Below are 20,931 nucleotides of genomic sequence, written 5' to 3'. Positions count from 1 at the left end.
CAACAACTAACTTTAGTTATTAAAAATTACAGTAGAAATATATTACTTAATTATAATTAAATAAAAATATATATTTGCAACACATGCACATGTCATGTATTTACCATTTTTGGTATATGTATTGGTCAAAATCTGACCATCACGACCAAGCTGACCGATACCCCGTCTCAGTAACTGGGCAGTGAAGATCAACAGAGCCCACTCCATTTCTCTTCTATGGCATCTGATGAATCGGTAAGAGTGGCGCCTAAAATCATGACCAAGACACATCAGTGGCAAGAAAATGTCGAGTCAAACAAAGGACAAGGATACCCTAACTATATATAGCCAGGGAAAGCTCTCAACTTGGGGGGCTTCTCCGATTTCTCAAAAGGAAGACAAAAAGCTCCCTTCTTGTATTCTAGAAAATGAGGAAATTACCTCGAAGAAAATGTGTAAATCTGCTTCCTCATCGATTGATGAGAAAGACAATGTCGAATCTTAATAGGATCAATCATATCTCTTTCACCCCATATGCGATTATTGTTGTTAACTTTTCGATCTGGAATTAATTATGTTTGACTAAGATTTACCCCTTCATCTTTGATTGATTTGTTCAAAAAAGTTTTAATATCTTTTGAGTCAAACAATTTGGCGCCGTCTGTGGGGATTTCTTAGTGAAAATTCCTAGTTTCTCCAAGATCAAAGCTAAGAAACACAATCACCCACCAACAGAAGCACGAAGAGAGAATCCAACCCACGCGAGACATGAGAGCAGCGTAGTAAGGGAAGGAGAGCCAAGTTGTCACGACCCAAACCGATGGCCGCGACGGGCGCCCGGTGCCTTACTCAACTGAGTACCAACGTAACGTATCTTTCTTATTACATCATCATATACACGTGACATACGGACCTAATAGGACAACATGATCATTTATAAACTCAAAACATAGGCCGAAAGGGCCGTATAATCTTTCACGTACACGACATATGTCTACAAGCCTCTAAGAGTACATAAATGTCATAAAGGTCGGGACAGAGTCCCGCCATACCAAACAATACACGTCTAAATCATACTAACCAAACAAGCAACTCCGAAGCAAATGGAGTGCACCAACATCTTCCGCTGAGCTGATAGCCTACTTGGAGGGCTCTCGACCTGTCTATCGGGACCTGCGGGTATGAAACACAGCGTCCCCGGGCAAAAGGGACGTCAGTACTAATAATGTACCGAGTATGTAAGACACATAAATAAATACATAAGATACTTGGAAGAAATATAGAGTACATGACTCAACCTGTAAGTCTGAATAACTTTGTAAATCATGAATTACTTTTAGCGTCATGCATATGCACATGAATGTCATGTCGTGCATAGGTACATGTTTCATAACATCATCAGCCTCTGAGGGCATCCCATCATATCATATCGGCCTGTGGGCAAAATCATCATTGTATACCAACTGATCAGGTGGTGGTGCATATATAACGCCATAACCTTTCCCATATCCCATATACATACATATATATGCGTATATAACGCCGTTTGAATCATATTTTAGCCACTGTGGGCAACATCATCATCATATACCAGATGATCAGGTGGTGGTGCGTATATAACGTCGTAACCTTTTCCCATATCCCATATACATATATTTAAATATATACGCGTATATAACGCCATCTGATCATGGGTCAATGCACATATATGAAATGCATGAAAAATACGTAATAATCTCAATATTCCTTCCGGATAAATTTTTCCAACTGCGTATTATTCTGAGACCCACAAGCAGAAGATAAAATATTATGACACACGGAAATTCAAGTACATAGATATCTCTAATACTTCTATGAATAAAGTTATTCATTAAATTTGTGCATTTACATGTTTCGTTCGTATTGTATGGATCATGCCAAAAAAAAGAAGAGATAGCCTTAATATACTTGGAGTAGGGAAAACTCCGTATAATATTCTTGGCGAATATTACACCGTACTCTTTTGTAGCCGCAAAATTTTGATGGAATTACGCTAAGGTATTTTTGAACGAAAATAAGCTTCTGCTTCTTTGAATTTTTCTTGAACGAAATGAGATTTTGCTCTTTTGAATTTTGAAGAACGAAGTGAGCTTCTGCTCCTTTGAATTTTGAAGTACCAAATGACCCATCAATAATGACCCTTAAAAGATTTTGATCCTGATGAGATAAGACTTGATTATAAGTCTTATTTTGGTTAATTCCTTAGGTAGCCACATGGTATAAATGACTATTTAGTCATTTCTTGAATTGTGGCTTCTTGCCACATGTAATTCTTATTCATTTATTGGTTAACTAGATAATGGCTAATTATCCGGTAATTAAATAATTAATCATATAATTTAAAAATTGTCTCAATTTAATTAATGGATAAATTACATGGATATATTTTAGCAAACATCAAAATTCATGGGTAGATTATATCTGGCACATTGTACGACAATCTTTTTTGCTAAAAAAATTATCATGATTAAGTGATTTTAATATTTAAAATGTAACTTAATTATTTATTTCGGATAAATAACCAAGTTGGATTAAGTTTTCACCATATTTTTGCTAAGTAATTATTTTCTTAAAATTCATATTTAAGACACATCCGCTAAATTTACCCAAGTCATCAAAATTCCAGGGGATGAGGTGGCAACTGGCAACTGGCAACTGGCAAAGGCAAGTGCTCCGTAACGAAGAAAAGGACCGTGTCGGGTGGTAGCTACTATAGTAGGCAGGGTAACCTTTTGTCGTCAAGTAACGCCGTTCTTTTCTTTTACCTAAACGGACGCCGTCACTATTAACGCCGTCTCATTTTCTCTCTCATAGTCTTATCGTACAGTACGCACCACTCTTTTCACAGTGTTTGTTAGAGAGAGAAAATGCGAGTGAAATAGTACTACTACTGTATGTGAACCTGCTCTCTTTGCTTTATCTTCTCTTTCACTTTTTCATTCTCCACCATTTCCTCCTCCAACTCCACTGCCATATCTTTACAATCTGTCTGTCCATTTTAGCCCGTTTACTTCATTGTTATTACAATCATTTGCATCTAGCATCTTGCTTTTTACTACTGCATTTTAGACAAAAATTGTGGGTGTTGGGATTTTACTATGGGGAGTGTATCATCTGAAGAAGGTTCAGATCAGCAGAGTGAGCGGTGTGGGAGCTACAGTTTAAGTGCTGATGTGAGTGAGTCCGAAAGTTCTTCTAGCAGTTTCTCCTGTCGGCGCTATGACGCTGAGGGCGCGTCCAGCTCTATGGCGTCGTCTCCACTCGCTTGTCGGAGATTCGCCGCAAAATCGGAGTTCCCAGCCCCAATGATACCACCATTCATGTTCCCGGTCATTGGCGGGAAAGATGTAGTGCTCTGTAATGACAAGTCCGAGAAACGCCAAGCAGATTTATCTGGTTTGTGCATTTTATGAAATTTGACTTGTAGAGATTGTAATGGACTTCATTATTGCCTTTATTGACTAGATTTGTTACTTCATATGTTGATGTGTGTTACATTTACTGTTGTTGTACCTTTATTCTTATTTTTATAGTATGTAGGTTATTGTTTTGATTTTTTTGGGTTTTGTTTGATTTAGAAATTGATCTGATGAAGGAGAGATTTGCTAAGCTGTTACTTGGTGAGGACATGTCTGGAGGGGGTAAAGGGGTTTGTACGGCACTTGCAATCTCAAACGCTATCACAAATCTATCTGGTTAGTGTAAAAAGAAAAAAGAAAAAAGAGATTAAAATTCTACATCTGGTTTTGTATTGAAATTGGGTTTTTTTGTGTGTGATGACTGTAGCTACTATATTTGGGGAATTATGGAGGTTGGAACCATTGGCTGCTCAAAAGAAGGCAATGTGGTGTAGGGAAATGGAGTGGTTGTTGTGTGTGAGTGACTCTATTGTGGAGCTTGTGCCTTCTATTCAACAGTTTCCTGGAGGAGGCACGTATGAAGTAATGGCGACGCAACCACGTTCTGATTTATATCTGAACTTGCCTGCTTTGAAGAAACTTGATGCCATGTTGATTAGCATACTTGATGGATTTCGTGACACAGAGTTTTGGTATGTGGATCGAGGCATAGTTTTAGGTGATGGAGAAGACTGTGACTCCTATACTTCGGGCATTGGGTTTGGTAGGCCTTCAGTTCGGCAGGAAGAGAAGTGGTGGCTGCCATGCCCTAAAGTTCCCCCCAAAGGGTTGTCAGAAGAAGCTAGGAAGAGATTGCAACAATGTAGGGATTGCACAAACCAGATATTGAAGGCAGCATTGGCGATCAACAGTAATGTACTTGCTGAGATGGAGACTCCAAGTGCCTATGTCGAAACTTTGCCGAAGGTTGGAATCCAGTTGAATGGCTTACTTAAAGTTAAATTTACTGGCATGCCTTAATCTGAAAAAAGGGCTGGTATACACAGCCTATGTCAGTTATTTTAAATACTATATCTTGTCTTGCTGTGATTCTTTTGCCTTCTTCATTGCGCACCACTCGTTATTGTTGCTGTATTATTTAAATCACTTCCAAAAAATGAGTTGAAGTAGGTTCCCTGGTGTCTAATGTAAATTTGGTCTAAAATTGATGGTATAGAAAAGAAAAACCTGTTAAAGGAAACAAAATGAAGTTTCCTTATTATATCAAACAATCTCTAATATTAATTTTCAGAAAATCTGCTTCCTTTTTCCCTGAATTCGCAGTTCTTCTCCTCATATAGTTCCAACAACTTTTTGGACCATCCTCTGGGAAGGAGGTTCTTGAGCATTTAATACTGGTTAAAGGAAACAAAATAAAGTTTCCTTGTTATATAAAGAATCTCGAAAATTAATTTTCAGATAATTCCTTTCTTTTTTCCCTGCATTCACAGCTGTTATCCTTGTGTAGTTCCAACAGCTTTTGGGCCCATCCCTTTGACAAGGAGCTTCTCGAGCATTTAGTACCATTTATATGTGGCTTTATTCTTCATCAAGATTAGCTGTTTAAGTGCATGCACTCGAACATTGAATGAACATTCTTCTCAAAGTTTGGGAGCACGTATAATGCAAGTTAATGCTTGCTGTCTGCATATGGGTATTCAGATATCCTCCCGAGGACAATTAAGAGTACATGTTTGATGAAAAGAATTGTTCTTTTACTTGTCAGTTGCAACTGCTCATTTCTTTAAGTGTTTCTTAAATTCTTATTGCAGAGTGGAAAAGCTTGTTTAGGTGATATCATCTATCGCTACATCACTGCTGACAAGTTCTCACCTGAATGTCTTCTTGATTGCCTGGACTTGTCATCGGAGCACCATACGCTGGAAGTGGCAAATAGAATTGAGGCTGCTGTGCATGTTTGGACGCTCAAGGACCAGAAGAAACATCCACATAAAAGGAAATCTAAACGCAAATCATGGGGAGGGAAGGTCAAGGGCCTTGTTGGAGATGGTGATAAGAATCAGTATCTGGCAGAACGAGCAGAAACACTCTTGCATAGTCTCAGGCTTCGCTTCCCTGGTCTTCCTCAAACTTCACTTGACATGAACAAGATACAGTATAACAAGGTAGGTGATGCAAACTCTTATGTAGAGCAAGTGACAAGTAGAGCAGATAGGAGACATAGTGCCATATTTATTTTGAGAAAAGAATTATTATGAGTCATTTCTTGCTTTATAATAACTGACTATGCAATGGGGTGTTTAGGCAGCGGAAATTCTAGTTATACATGGCCTCAAGATGTGAAGAGTACCTTTAATCTAATGTTATGGAACTTTATTCTTGGTACTATTTCTATATCTTGAATAGTGATTTCGTGAAATGTTTCTATGGCATCAGAAGCAGCATATAAAGTAGTGTGAGAAGAGAGGAAATGAATCTTTAGTCCACTTATCGCAAATGCAATAACAATTGGCTAGATAGGGGACACAACTGTCTTTATCTATTCTGCTCTCTGAAAACGTGATGTGTTCTACTGCAGGATGTTGGGCAGTCAATACTTGAGAGCTACTCAAGGGTCATGGAGAGCTTGGCATTTAACATAATGGCGAGAATTGATGATGTATTATATGTAGATGATGCAACAAAACGCTGTGCTGCCGCAGAGTCCATATCCCTTTTCAATAGGGGAGGTTTGGGTGGTCTTCCAGTCCAAAAGCGGATGTCACCAAGCCCTTTTTCTATTCAGCACTCTCCTTATGCCTCTCCATTTGCTACACCAACCTTTTGCTTATCTCCCCTGATTGGTAGCCCAGGGAAGGCAGTTTCTCCTTCTAAGGCTGGTTCCAAGGTACCACCAATGGATAAACTGGAGAAAGCGATGCCAACTGATTTGGATAAATTGTGGTCATATGCAGGGAACCTTAGTGCAAGAAGACCTTCTAAGGATGCTCCTGAACGAGACTGAGAGAACTAACAGATGACTAGTCGAGGCTGCCGTGATCTCGATTTTGCTCTTTATCATGTATATTTCTTTTAGGGTAGTGCGTTGTTTAAAATTTTCAACCTGATCTTCATCGGTTGTTACATTGAGAAGGATAGCATTAATGTAGTTGCACAGTTTTCGCCTGGCAAGTGAAAGATAGCAGCTTTCTTGTGGTATAGAAAGAAGAAATTGCTGCTTGACTGGCTACCATGAGATGTAGCAAAGTGATTGCATCTTAATGGTGATTGCTCCGTGGCATAACGTTTTATATTTCAGTCTACAATATTTGCACTCTGACATACTAGCCGGAAGCTAAGTAGGTGTTTTTAGTACTTAACCAAATATCTCAATTATTATCACCCTCAGTTCACCATCTCTAATGGGCTGTGGGGCGTACTTCCAAATTTTCCAATAATGATCGTCTTACTTTTATCGTCTCCAATCTGTTTAGTGTCCCACACTATGCCCTGTTGGAATATGAAAAAGGCATTTCTAGCATGAAAATTTGTTGTGCGTGAGAAACGTTTAAAAGAGTCGAATTCAGAAGCCTTTTAAGTGCATATTTGAGTATATTAGCCTGGAATATCCCTTCTTCTCCTATTCTTTCCCGATTTTGCTATTTGATCGAGACAAGGTTGCATATGGGGTAACCTCGTAATGAATCAGACCCGGGCTCGAAGACGAGGCATCGAGTCTAAAGATCGAAGTGCTCGTCGAAACCGAGAGGTATAGCAACCAAGGCCATATGTGACAGACTTTGAACGAAGCACAGTTATGGAAAAGCGAGATATCCGTAACCGGTCGAGTATCATGGCGGAAATCTCGGAACGGATCAAATCAAGGGCAGTTATTTGTGTCAATCATGGGATTTACTTCTGTAATTAGAGTTATACCTTAATTAGGACTCCTCTATTATATAAAGGGAGTCCCCATCATTTGTAAACATGTTACATTCATACAAATTAAGGCAATATAATATTTCTCTTTTTCTCTGGTTTATCAACTTGTTGTTCTTTAATTGTTCTTACTTTACTAAGCTCGAGGGTTCATCAGCTCGAGGGCACTGTCCATGCATTGGTTTGTTTTACATTCTTGTCAATGCCCATCACTTATCTTTAAGTTAATCAATTGGTATTAGGTGAAACTACGTATACTTAAAACCACATTATAAGTTTAATTGTTATCTAATTTTTAGGGTAAACAGTTAGACATGAAGATGCATCGTGATGATAGCGGCAAGTTCAGCACCACGAATTTCAAAGTAGCCGGGCAGCAGAGTAGTTAACTTGCTAGTATCAATGTCATAGTTGCAGAGATCAGATGTCTCTTTTTCCCAGTCATAGAGATTATTTTCCAGGTGATAATCAGATGTCTCATTTTCCTTGTCGTCACAAATCTTGTTTTTCCGAAGAAAGAACAAACTAGACTTGTCAGCACAAACGACTGTATCCGTAATTTTATAGAATGGCAGCTGCCTGATGATGCGTTTGCTTTCCGCCCATTTCAGTTTTTTGTGATCTTCTAAAACCAACACATGCAGCTCATCCTCTCCAATCTAAGAGATTAGTACTGCTCAACTTTGGGAAGAAACTTTTAGGAAAAGTAGTATGACCGATATAGCTCTCATTCTCCATATTCAAAATATCAACATCGTCCTGGCCGCCTGCAGTTTCAACAAACCAAATGCAATAAGCAACTCCTCTTCCAAAGAAAACCTGAATTCTCTCCCTCTTCCTATTGCGGTTAGGCACCTCAACAGCTCTCCACCAATACCTATTGCCAACAAATCCAACGCTAAGAATTTCATAACCGAGTGATTGATGATGATGATCTTCATGAACGGAGAGCAACTTGACAGCTTGGACAGAGGGAACTAAGTCCAAGGCGATGCACAAACTAGGGCTATGTGGACTGGGAATATCAATAGTTTGGTGCAATAAAGGGTGGCGTAAGCAGTATCTCACAGGAGAATCTGATGATTGTGTCAGAAATAAGCCCTGACTACTCTGGCTTATGCGGGAAGAGCGACTTTCAAACATTAAATTCGAATCATTCGGCACGGAATCCCGATGGCGAATCGGCACGGAAGACGATTTCATCTGGAAGGCACGAGTTGGTCAAGGAATCTAATTCTGAGTACTCATTCTTCTTCATGGTTTTCCCGAGGTTTCCAAATAGACCTCCGACATCATTCCCTCCAAGAACTTACCACCTTGCTATTGGGAAGACTTATACATTGTTGGAAGTGGAGGTTGGAAGTGGAGGTTGCTTACCATCAGAGCAACTCCTCTTGGAAGTAGAGGGGCATACAAAATTTTTGTAATAGTTTTTTCCCATCCCAATTCCAATTACATCTCCCAAACCAACATTGACAAGGACTCCAAATCCAACTAACACTAGGTAATAAGGTTTGCAAATCCAATATCAATAAGTTTTCAGGCCTTATTGATGTTGGATTAACACAGTTGTTCTTGAATTAGAAGCCAAAAGTAATTAGAACATACATAGGAAAACGCTTAAAATCCTATCCCAAAACAGCAATTAAGATGTCTCGCTCCTCGCGAGAGGCAATGCTCATAGGCTATTTAGAAGTAAAATTTAAGGGTGTCGGGACCACTTTGCGCAACATCTGACTATTCCATTGAATACTTGCCGCCCACCAATGCTAAAGCAGATGAAAAGAATTCAACTAGGGGTCGTTTGGTACGAGGTATAAGAAGATATAGTGTTGGTATAAAAATTTAATATCATCTTAATACTTTATTTGGTTAGCAAACCTGGTATAAGTTATCCCGGGATTAAAATTAGTACCGGGATATCTTATACCTTGCAGAGGGTGGGGTAATTAGTGCCGGGATAACTTATACATTCTTCTTAGAAATTATGCAATTGTCATTTTTAATACAACATATCAAAACAATACCAGGATAACTAATCCCAACATAACTTATCCCGGCATAAGCCGTATTCAAACCAAACGAACCCCTTAGTTTGTTTGTAAAATATTTTTAACCTGCCAAGTCTCAGAACTCAATGCAATTGAATTTCATGCTTCTTAAAATTTACTGGTAAATAAGCTTATGCTGACAGTAGTTGAAACCATGGTTAAAATAAGAAAGGTGGAACTGATGCTAACCACATTGAGTTAAAAACACATGAAGATCCTTGTTTCTTTACCATAATACCAACGATGAAAATAATTTAACGACTTATTCATTGGTTTGTGCAAGCCGGTGCATCATAAGCACGTTGCTTTGCAGGTTAAACCTTGAGCTAAATGTCAATTTCTAAAGAAAACTATATGTACAGTTTCCAGCATATCATCAGCTTTGGCTAGCTTGTTGTTTCTCCATTAAGCTCCAAGAGATTTAGATTTTCAGCTCATTCAGCTCAGCCTACATGAAATAGCAAATGTAATTAAAAGAAGATAAAATTTTAAGCCCTTAGACAGTGAAAAAGAAAAGGCAGAATAGTTGCTGCGGCAGCAGAATGTAACCCCAACCTTCCCGTTTTACGGGGAGTTGCCATAACATTAGGCGTTTGGAGCATATTTGGTTGAAGTTAGAAAAAATATAGAGTATATGAAGTTGAACGTTGAAAAGGGGTAAACTAGTGTCTCAGCTTCAAATTCCCCGTTTCTAAGTTGACATTGATATAAAGGACCAAAATGCAAAACAATAAGTAATTGATTTGAATTGAAGTTGAAAAAATGAAATAATTTTCAAGACGGAATGATTCTTAGCCAGTAAATACATAACGCATTTCCGGTAGTTTTGCATAATATTTTTCACCAAGGAGCTGGGGCAGCAGTGTTTACATTGTTTAAGTTGAAATACTATTTTCTTTCACAGGAAGGCTAATAGCTAGTTCATCCATCTTTAACTATTTCAATAATCTAATTCCCAGAGTATCATCCAAAAATAATAGGTCTAACACTATTCTAAATCGAGATAACATGGTGATGGACAGATAAACCAGTGAGATATGTATACAGACCAATGCACACCACCACCAACAACAAACCCAGTATAATCCCACAAGTGGGGTCTGGGGAGGGTAGATAGTACGCACATCTTACCCCTACAGTGAATGTAGAGAGGCTGTTTCATACAGACCAATGCACAAAAGAGCAAAAAGAAGAACCTCTATCTACCATCACAAGAACCAGCAGGCAGGAAATAAACATAAAAGCATCACATTGCCAAATCAAATGCACAATCCTATAGGATAAGCAATGTAAAGACAATCAGACCTGAAACAGAAACAACAGCAACACCACTTACATCAATAGGCTGAGGAGAACAAATCCAAGAAGGAGGAGGCCAAAACAACTCAGCATAGCCATTGTAACTACTAATTGGACCAATGCTGCCATTATCCAAACTAAACAACCCTATCCCGTAATTCTTCCACAATCCTCCATCATCTTCCGTGCTACAAAAAAAACTGATCGGTGAACAGTATACAGTTCCCTTTACACCCACAATCAACCTCAGAAACTAATGCAGAAAACGTACAATTATCCCCCACAAACAGTATCCCATCTTCCAAATCAGTAACCTCAACCCACCTCTGCATCTCTCCATCCAGCTTAGATTCTGAAAGGCATATAATATCCCTAATCATAGAAAGTTCATGGGTTCCTTTTCTCTCTCTTGACCTTCTTGGAAAGCCGTTTTTTTGGGTCTAAAAATACTTCAAGTTGCATCTTTGCCCAAAGGTCTTCAAAATGGTCATGAAATCCCTGCTGAAACCAATCCAAAATTTCTGAAAACAATTCTCGAGGATTATCATCCCACAATTTCCTTAGCATGGCACAACTATCAATCGTTCTCTTCTTGGTCCTCATCTTGTTTAAAAGATTTCCAACCCGCTTAAGACCTGATGCCTCAGGCTTCAAAATGCTAGCTGGCGAGGCTGCCAAGAATTTTTGTACAGATTTTAAGCATGGCAGAACTTTGCCTTCAAGCAAGGAACAAGCAAATACTGCCACCCGGCTCATATCATTTTCGATTGGCAAACTATGCAGAGGGAGCCTCCATAGATGAGGACCAAAAGTTGGACTGACCCAACAGAGGATCTGGTCATTCAGCGGGTCGTAATAAGGTTTTGGATCTGAGAGAGGTGCAGAAAAACTGCACAAGGATGGAGCATATTTAACAAGCCAATTCTCTTTCACGCTAGTTGCACCTTGGATGAATGGTCTTTTTGAATGCAGTAGTTCAGTGTAGACCAAATATTCAGGGGCAGATTTTGAAATAGATGACCGTCGACCGAGGAATACGATTTCTTTTACCAAGCAAGCCTGATACTGAACAGCATGGACTTTTCTGTCAGATTCCGATAAGGATGAAACATTTTTAATGCGTTTAGCAACCCTGTCAGCCCAGCCAGCACAAATAGCTTGGCCCAAAATCTCCTCCTCATTCAGTTGAAGAGGGCATTTGTTTGAAGGAATCCTCCAAGCACATTCTACATCTTCCAAAGTCCCGTGACGCCAAGAGAAATCTTGCTGCGAATCACATAATTTGGAGTTAAAGACAAGATTAATGAGCTGCCGCCTCAACTTGGACATTTCCTCCATTGTTTTAAAATGTAAGGTGTTGTCATTGCAGAATTCCAGTGGTTTACCAGAAAGTTCAAAACATTGTAGAGCATATGCTACCGTTAGAACATCACTAGTGGGGTTTGAAAATTTTGCACGAGACACTTTAGCAATTTCTTTCAGCTTTTTTATCCTCATTCTTTCCTCTTTTCCTAAGTCTCGCTCGCTTTCCACTGAGCCTGGTTTCTCATCCTGTTTCAAGCCATCTGGATCTTTGTAGTTTCCTTCAAACTCCATAAGGAAAGGATTTGACAAGCTCAAAGCTGATGCTGCTGCAACTGCATAAGCCAAGACTGTATTTGCGCGGGAATAATCTTTCACCTTTTGCATAATTTGGATTACTGTAAGGAGCATACGGGAGTGGCGAGGACTCATAGGATATTGTGCCATGGCCTTCCCTAAAGGTGTCAGTCTTCCTTTGCTATCAAGTGCTTCAAGAACCTTTAAGCAACGCTCTGCTTCAACTAAGGCAGTCGGCTCAGGAGGAGTTGGGAAAGGGAAGTTAGCAACCTGAGATAACAAAGGATAAATATTAATGGTGGTAATCAATAAATACCAAGACACATACAGATCCACCTAGAAGAAAAATCAATCTGCTAGAGGCAAGCAAGGAGCATGACAAATAGTGACAGTTTCCCTTCTTTTTTTTAATTGGGTGGGAGTGAGGAAGTCGACCAGCTGAAAATTTTTTCAATCTAAGAAATACTTTGTTTTGTTTGGGGCGGGGGGGGGGGGGGGGGGAGGGGAGGGCCTGACAGCATTTACAACCTACAGGACTGCAGGCAAAGGTGTGTGAACTTCATTAAAACACATCTTCAATGCTGGTGACTTTGGCAAATACTCCAAGATCATATCCTTTCAACCAAGTCTTGGAACAGAAAGAATAATAACCTATTTCAAGCAAGAAACTTGCCTTATCAATATGCATGGACTTCAGAAGTAGGACAACACCATCAACTGGTACTTTCAATATTTCTGCATTTGAGAAGTCAAAGAACATGTCATTGAAGACTGCAGAAGAATAAAGCCGATAACAGTGCCCAGGACCTGTTCTTCCAGCCCTTCCTGCACGCTGAGCAGCTGAAGCCTTACTTATAAATTGTATTTCATAAGCTTCCATACCATTGGAAGAGTTGTACTTTTTGACCTTTTCTCTGCCTGTGTCAACCACATATTTAATACCGGGAATTGTCAATGAGGTTTCAGCCACATTAGTGGCAACAACAACTAGGCGTTCTCCTTCCTTGACCTCTTCAAACACGCGAAGCTATGCAGATGCAGGAAGCATAGCATAAAGAGGTAAAACACACATCAGACCAGCAAAGGTTCCATTAGCCCCATTCCTAACCTTACTTAAGAGAGGTTCAGATTCATTTGAAGCTCCTTCTTCACTGATAGGAACAAGTTCCTGTTCGCCAGAATCAGGTTGTGATGTCCTTTTACCAGCCAAAGCTTCAAAAGCAGCCTTCAGTGATGTAAGGCTTCCCTCCTCACCTAAAACATCTAACTTACCATCAGAGCTCAGAGACTTCTGGTTTAACAACTGTGCATCATCACCATAAACATCCAAATCACTATCATCTGCTGAATCGTAGGAAATTTCTGATTCATATTCATAGATCTCCCCGTGATCCTCATCATAGGAATTAAAACGTTCAGTTATCTCAGTCATAGAACTCCTTTCATCATCAAATGCCTCACTTATCTCCTTGATAACATTTTCCTCGATGGTATTCCCTTCAGATACCAAAGACGTCTGATTATCCACTTTGGAAGCTCTCTCAACTATCTCCTTAGAAGCTTTGCGCAGCTTCTGACACAAGTATTCAACTTCCCTTTGCCCTGTCACAAATACAAGTATACCACCAGGTGGCAATCTCTTGTGAATTGACAATATTTTCTTATATGCTTGGCCGACATAGTCCACCATCTCAGTTCTCTTGGAGAAATGAACAGTAACTGGGTATTGGCGAGTGGGGACTTCCATTACAGGCGGAGGATCACGGAAAATATTTTCCCCCAGATATAAAGTCCTCAACTCGAAGTGTAGCACTCATCAGCACAAGTTTCAGTGGATATACTCTCTCTTCAGGGCTTACCGTTTGTCCTGAAAGAACTTTTTTCTGTTGCTCCTCATATTCTCTCTGCAATAAAGCACATAATCAAAAACGTCAAAAAGCGTAGAAGTCAAAGGAAGGTAATTAAAGAAAAGGAGGGGGATGGGGAGAGTCAAGGAGAACTGGAGTCTTAGAGAGTAACCACTAGTATTTTTAAAGCCACCTATGAATAATGAAATGACAACCAACTTTATGGAGATAGCAAACTATTTTCTCACCTGACGCTCTCTTACTATACGAGAAAGCATACCGATAAGTATATCAGTGTTCAAACTCCTCTCATGAGCCTCGTCCAAGATTAAGATCGAGTAACGCCTTAAAAGAAAATCATTCTGCATAAAAGTGGAGGGTCAGGGAGGAGAAAATCAAAAGAAGATTATATAAACTTGCTTAGCCAAATACAAATTCAAGAAAACTAACAGTAGGAAATTCAAATTGCTCAAAAGATAAATTAGAAGACAGCAACAACTAAATCTTTGCAGTCACATCATTTTTTCCCCTTAAAGTATAACAAATCATAGGACAACCTGCGCTTCAATGGACAACCCTAACATGCAGGATCTAAGGCAAGTAAGACAAGTGATCATTTGGTACTGCTACAAATAGCAAATATCTATTCCTTCGCGCCTAACCCTTTTTTTTTTTGAAGAAGAAGAATGTATAACTTCAAAAAATCAATCTTTATGAACAAGTAACATTCAAACAAAGGGTGCATTGCCTCTTTGAAGTGAAGAAGAAAAAGGACTTGATAGACACTCTTGATCCATGTTCGTCGTCCTAGACTAATCGTTAATTCATTTCATTCAACTATTTGGTTCTAACTCCATAGAGCATATACCAAAAAATTTAATAAAGTCACTTACCTGTCAAAAAATAACTCCAACATACCAGTTTATGCAATTAGAATTTTAACTCATATCTGAAAAGCAAGGTCCAGCAACGCTTGAGTTTAAAACTTGATGCTTATTAAACACAAATTGGTAAAGAATAAAAGAAAACCAGACGGAACCATCTATAATGGACAAAAAGGAGCATGGATTGAATATCTCATGTAAAGTGGCATTGCACCAGTGAAACAACAAAGTTGGTTGAGTATGACACTGAATTACTGGAAAGCAACATAACCACAACGACAAAAGCATGAAAGGATCTTTTTTCCTTGCGCAAAAGTTGAATGGACAAATCCTCCTTGAATATACTGATATATGACCCTCACTATGATCGCCAAAGGGGTAGAGCTCTTTGTCCCTCAACTTCCCCCTACCAAACAATAGCTTCATCAGGTGAGTCCGAACATTTTGGAACATTAATCCTTTTCTTTTAATGACATAAAAAGGATTTTTTTTTACATATAGTCATCCTATTGTTTATAGGAAAGCATCAAGGATTAGTTAGGAGTTGGTTTTATGTCCATGTGTGAATTGTTCACATAAAACTGAAATTATTTCGAACTGTACATTATTGGGTTTTTTTTAACATTATTCGGCTCAATATGCAAATTGCAAAAATGACTAGGAGTGCCTAATCCATTGTTTCTCCCAAAAATAATTATATTAACAATTTTGTAATGAGACCTCAACCTGCAGCACTATCCCCCTCTAACTGCAAGAAGTTAAAAACAAAAACAATGGGATTATAGTTGCATTCACAAGCATGCTTTGAACTGCATCCTGATTTTACTTCATATAGCCAACTCCAACTAGTTTGAAATCAAGACACAGCTAATTGATAGAAACATCTCTCTTGCTTCTTTGAAAGTAATTTATAAAGTTTCAATTATTTCACTATTCAAGGTATTGCTCTAATTTTCTCAACCTTTTCTTAAATATTTAGCAGTCAAATGGTGTGCCCCCTTTTTCATAGTAAGGACAAAATATAAAGCACTTAAAAGGTAGGGACGAAGATTTCAATTTACCTAGACATTAATACTGACATCTTACCTGCAGTTCCCGAAGCAAAATTCCATCAGTCATGAACTTTATGGAGCAATTCTCTCCTATCCTCCTGTCATGTCTAACTTGGAAACCAACCTCTTTGCCAAGACTAAAACCAAGCTCAAATGCCACTCGTTTGGCAGTTGCAAGTACTGCAACACGGCGTGGTTGAGTCACACCAACAATACCACCACGACCATTGGAATGATTTGAACCATAGCCAGCTTCATAAAGGAACTGAAAGATCCCAAACCAAAAGCAAGAGATAAAAACACTAAAACAAAACTAAAAATTAAGGAAGAATGAAATAAATAGAACTTTATATTACCAACCGAAGGAAAAGGAAGTGTTAGAATAGTTATGTAAATACTAAATAGTAGTAAATAACCCTAATCACATATGTATTAGGAGTAGGACATGTTATGTATATATATATATAGGGCTCATTGTATCATGTTTAACATATAAGAACAATATCAATAATATTTTCTCTCGTGCTTTCTCACAGGAAGCATATAGAGAACAATAGAATATCTCACCTGAGGAACTTGGGTTGTCTTACCACAACCTGTCTCACCACAAACTATTACACACGTGTTCTCATTTATAGCTTCCATTATCTCCTGTTCCATCATGACTATCGGCAGATCGCTCCTCTTATTTTCAACCTCCTTTGGTCTTAAAACGTGCACCACAGTTGGAGTTGTTAAAGCTCTCTGAGGAAGACTGTTAGCCGAGTTGCTACTATTGCTCAGAATGGCATTTTGAATATCCTTGGTACCATCCTGTTCAATATGAAGTGCCCACACAGAACAAGGATGACATGCATATGAGAGAGCCTCAACGAAAATTAGGTACCAAGTATATGGTTGACACAAAATAAAAGGCTGTATAAACTGAGAGTGAAGCAATACCATTGATTTCCTCTGTTCTTCGTTATGACAATCACAAATAGATGGATGATCTTGCTGATAATCTGACTTTAAACATTCTGTAGTTCTATCCTCTTCTTGCTTATTTTGCACCGAAGCATCTCCTCCGCAAACTAAAAGTCCACTCTGAGAAGTCAACTCTTCAGGAGACCCTGGAGTGACCAGTGCTTCACTTTGGACTTCACCTTTTCCTAAGGAGGACTGCAAAAGACTGCTATTGACTATTGGACTCGACTTCATTTTGTTAGAATCATCCAAGACATCACTAGTTAGGCTGTTGGCTGTCCTCTTCTTGACTGGTCGATCTCTATGTGGCATTTCCAACCCTGCCCTAGAAAACTGCACTTCTCTCCTACGCTTCTCTCGGCTAGTTTCACCCTACAGCATACGGGGCATGATTTTAGAGCTAAAGTCTAACAACCTATCACATGTAAAGTAAATATGGACAATTACACAAACCTGACCCAAGTTCCTTGAAGACCACATAAGTGGATAAAGATCATCTTGGATCTGATACTTCCTGAAATGGGAATTATTTATCATTATCCAACAAAAAAAATTCCTGAATACTTAAAGAGAAAAGCTGTCCAAGCTAAATGAGGAGAATTCTTACTTCAAGGTCTTAATGCTTTCAGCTAAAAGGATTGATTTCTCCTTGTCTTCCTACATTTGAGAAGACTGAATTATTCAAAGTCCAAAAACTAGATGACAAGAATAAGTAGTACTAACAAAATAAGAAAACAATGAACATTCCTGGATGCACTTACCTCGAGTTTCTTCAGCTTTTTTTTTTGAGATTGACTTAACTTAATGTTATTCTTCGTTTTAAGCTTTTTCGATACCTGATATGAAAAAAATAAAAGCAATCGGTCATCTGTGAAGACGTTCAAACATGTATAACATATTGATTTTCTGTTTATACCTGTTCCTTTTCTGTCTTCTTCTTTTTCTTCTCTGGCAATATAATTGCATTGCTATCTTGATCATTCAGACTATTAACACAAGCAGTCCAGATATTTTCTGGTTAATAACTACGAAAGTATATTCTCAACTGAAACCAAAGACAACAGTTGTTTAAGTAGCAAAAAAAGCAAGTGGATTAGGAAATCAATTACCTCCAGATGTCTGTATCAAGGTTAATATCTGCACTAGGCTCCATTATCACGACTAAAATAATAATACTCTTGCAGCCGGCAGTCAAAGCAAATTGATAACTTCGCTGTGTTCTTTCTCAAGCTGCAAAAGGGACAAAAATAAGCATAAATCGTGGTATCCAAATCAAGGGGCTCTAGGGTAAGGCAAGTGAAGCTCTTCGCCGGAGAAGAAGACGGAACAAGGAGGGTCGCCGGGGAAGAAAACGAAGGGTTGGGGTGGACGGCGGCAGAACCTTTTTTCGGGCAGGTTCTTGTTTTTCTTCTTTATTTAAAACCTTTTTTAAAAAAAATTAAATGTCTTCTTTTTATTCGTTACTCCATATTACACGCATTTTTTATGTTTTATTGCATATTAATTTCGGGTCCTAATTAGGGCTGCTTATCGGGCGGATTGGGCGGCTTTTTACTCTTAACGGTTTGGCTTAACGGTTTTCGGCTTTTAAATGTATTAATCCGTTAGCCACCCGATAAGATATCGGACGGATTGGTATCGGTTTAGCTCTTATCGGGCGGTTTATCGGCCTAACGGCTAACATACATATTAACTAAATATCTCCCATTCTCCTCGTCTTAGAAATAATGAATTGCCATAAAAAAAAACATTTCAGAGGCAATATGATGCATTCAATTTGCTTTGCCAGAATACATTTTTTTTGGACAAACGAATACTCTAATTATAGTATTTTACATCACTTCCCTTAGATATATAAACAGAATGTTCTAGTAACTGGGGCATAATTTGTCATAAAATGCAAAATTTTGATTCAGCTGTCATAGATGGTTACCTTCAAGTTTACTAAAAGCATCTGTTGGACTTCTTCCACCTACTAGAGACAACAAAAAGTATTTGTAATTATAAAAGAATAACCATGTGCAATAATCGTCTTAAACCCTTCCTTCTTCTTCTCCTTATTCACCACACCCTTTGCCTTCTCATCCACAACAACTGGAGCCAGAGCGGGGGCCAGAGACAGAGAGACAACATTTCCACAACAAAAAAATTGAAAAGAAAAAAATGACTAACAAACTCCTGATAATGTTGATTTTGATGGGAATCATAAGTAAGAGTACCTGGATAAGAAGATAAGAAGCCGCGAGAAGGAGAGGCGAGACGGAGAGAATGAGACTGGTGCCTGGTAGTGGTGGAAGTCGACGACGACTGGTGGGCGGTGGCTGCTGGTTTAGGCGTTAGGGTTGGGTTTCTGTGATTTTGATTTTTGTCGACTGTCGTTAGGACTTGGGCGTTATGGTTGAGAAATGAGAATGAGACTGCTGGACGCCTGGACTGCTGGTTTCTTTGGATTAGGATAGGAATTAGGAGGAGTGCGTTAGTTTAATAGTTTTACTGTTTTAGTCTTAGAAGTTAGAATACATGGGTTAGTAATTTAGTATACATGGCCACATGGGTTTGTTTTTTTATTATTCAAGTTCAACTTTTTTTTTATATATCTAATATGAGTTTGTTTTATATAAAAATATATATATATATATATATATATTCTTAACGGGTTAACGGATTATCCGTTAAGAAAATTGAATAATCCGCCCCCAAACCGATAAGCCGTTAATAAAAAAATTTCAATCTGTTCCCCGTCCGTTAAGCCGTTAAGCCGTTACCAGTAAGCCATTAAGCTTCGGTTCGGATCGGTTTTCGGTTTCGGATCGGTTTTGAACAGTCCTAGTCCTAATGACACAGTAAAGACTAAGGTGTCCTTATACTAGATATGAAGTATTTAAGTAAAAAGTATAAACAACTTTAAGGGATTGTCCTTATACTAGATATGAACAGCCCATGCATAGCATGGGCCCAACCACAACCTAGGCAATATGTTTTCACAGGTCCAACCACAACCTAATCAATAGTATGTTTTTATTTTCATTTTCAGTTTGTTCTTGGCATTCTTTTTTACGTTTATTTGTGATACATTTTATAAATATTAAATTGCTGCCATGTGACCAGGAGATCATGAGTTCGAGCCGTGAAAACAGTCTCTTGCAGAAATGCAGGGTAAGATTGTGTACGATAGACCCTTGTGATCCGGCCCTTCCCTGGACCCCGCGCATAACGGGAACTTAATACACCGTGTTGCCCCTTTTTTCATAACTATAAAGAATTCTTAAACAAAATAGAACATGAATGGAAGAGAATAGGACAATGCACTTCACAAATGTACTCCACAGTGATCAACATAATCCATCCTGTTTGCAAATATTTCTTTATCCTCTTAGCATATAAATTCAAAGGGATTACATAATTCTCGGAGGCACTTTGAACTAATTCGATACTTGTACTTCACTTGAGAAATTAGTGGATAACTTCACATATTGATATCCATAATAATTGAAAAATAAATATAAAAACAGAGTTTGAAAGAAAATAAAAAGTCCAACAATGCATTGAGAAGTTAAATGTCATGAATTCTAGTTGGGGCTTCTAATTATGGTAAGCTGCACCAAATTTTCGCTCTTGCAAATCCAGGCTAGAAAAGAAAATTAAATATGTTAGGTGCTTTACCATATATACAAAACAAGAAGGAAGAAGAATGATACTGGAGTAAGAAACAAAAGTGCGAGAAGAACACCAATATTCCAAGTCCCAAATGAATTAGAAACTTATGCCAGACATCTCCATTACTCTTTATCAGATCCCAGAATAAAATAAATTTCAAGTATATGTATCAACACAAGTAGCAACAATCAATATGTAGAGTATGCACCTTCAATGTTTTGCATATCTTCCTAACATCCTTTTCAAAAAGCTGTATATCCTCTTATGGCCTATTCCCGTAG

General features: G+C 38.5%; 2 protein-coding genes across 2 annotated transcripts; one reads left to right on the top strand and one right to left on the bottom strand.

Moving 5' to 3' along the window:
* The first annotated feature begins 2,848 nt into the window (after positions 1-2,848).
* Positions 2,849-6,682, top strand: LOC107770816 (rop guanine nucleotide exchange factor 1). The gene is made up of 5 exons (XM_016590146.2): positions 2,849-3,414; positions 3,597-3,713; positions 3,805-4,343; positions 5,189-5,542; positions 5,956-6,682. Exons 1-5 carry the CDS (start codon positions 3,117-3,119, stop codon positions 6,379-6,381), a joined length of 1,734 nt encoding a protein of 577 aa, XP_016445632.2. The 5' UTR covers positions 2,849-3,116; the 3' UTR covers positions 6,382-6,682.
* Positions 6,683-9,504: 2,822 nt separating this feature from the next.
* On the bottom strand, positions 9,505-19,450 carry LOC107770815 (ATP-dependent RNA helicase DEAH13-like). The gene is given in 15 exon segments (XM_075218229.1): positions 9,505-9,794; positions 10,683-12,514; positions 12,918-14,015; positions 14,017-14,148; positions 14,340-14,453; positions 16,062-16,292; positions 16,595-16,840; positions 16,970-17,365; positions 17,447-17,507; positions 17,601-17,650; positions 17,755-17,829; positions 17,910-17,979; positions 18,103-18,223; positions 18,927-18,965; positions 19,213-19,450. Coding segments are annotated over 12 exon segments (3,999 nt in total). The 5' UTR covers positions 18,147-18,223; positions 18,927-18,965; positions 19,213-19,450; the 3' UTR covers positions 9,505-9,794; positions 10,683-11,032.
* Between the last annotated feature and the right edge of the window lie 1,481 nt (positions 19,451-20,931).

This window comes from Nicotiana tabacum, chromosome 7 (assembly GCF_000715075.1).
Source record: "Nicotiana tabacum cultivar K326 chromosome 7, ASM71507v2, whole genome shotgun sequence".
NCBI classification, from domain to species: Eukaryota; Viridiplantae; Streptophyta; class Magnoliopsida; order Solanales; family Solanaceae; genus Nicotiana; species Nicotiana tabacum.
Note: the sequence above shows the minus strand (reverse complement) of the source record. Positions and strands in the feature narration are given on the sequence as shown.

What these genes read in the sequence shown, in the direction of transcription:
- LOC107770816 (XM_016590146.2), top strand. Translation starts at nt 3,117, where the DNA reads ATGGGGAGTGTATCATCTGAAGAAGGTTCAGATCAGCAGAGTGAGCGG. An exon ending in ATGTCGAAACTTTGCCGAAG is followed by an intron (nt 4,344 to 5,188) that starts GTTGGAATCCAG and finishes TTCTTATTGCAG; the next exon opens with AGTGGAAAAGCTTGTTTAGG. An exon ending in ACAAGATACAGTATAACAAG is followed by an intron (nt 5,543 to 5,955) that starts GTAGGTGATGCA and finishes GTTCTACTGCAG; the next exon opens with GATGTTGGGCAGTCAATACT.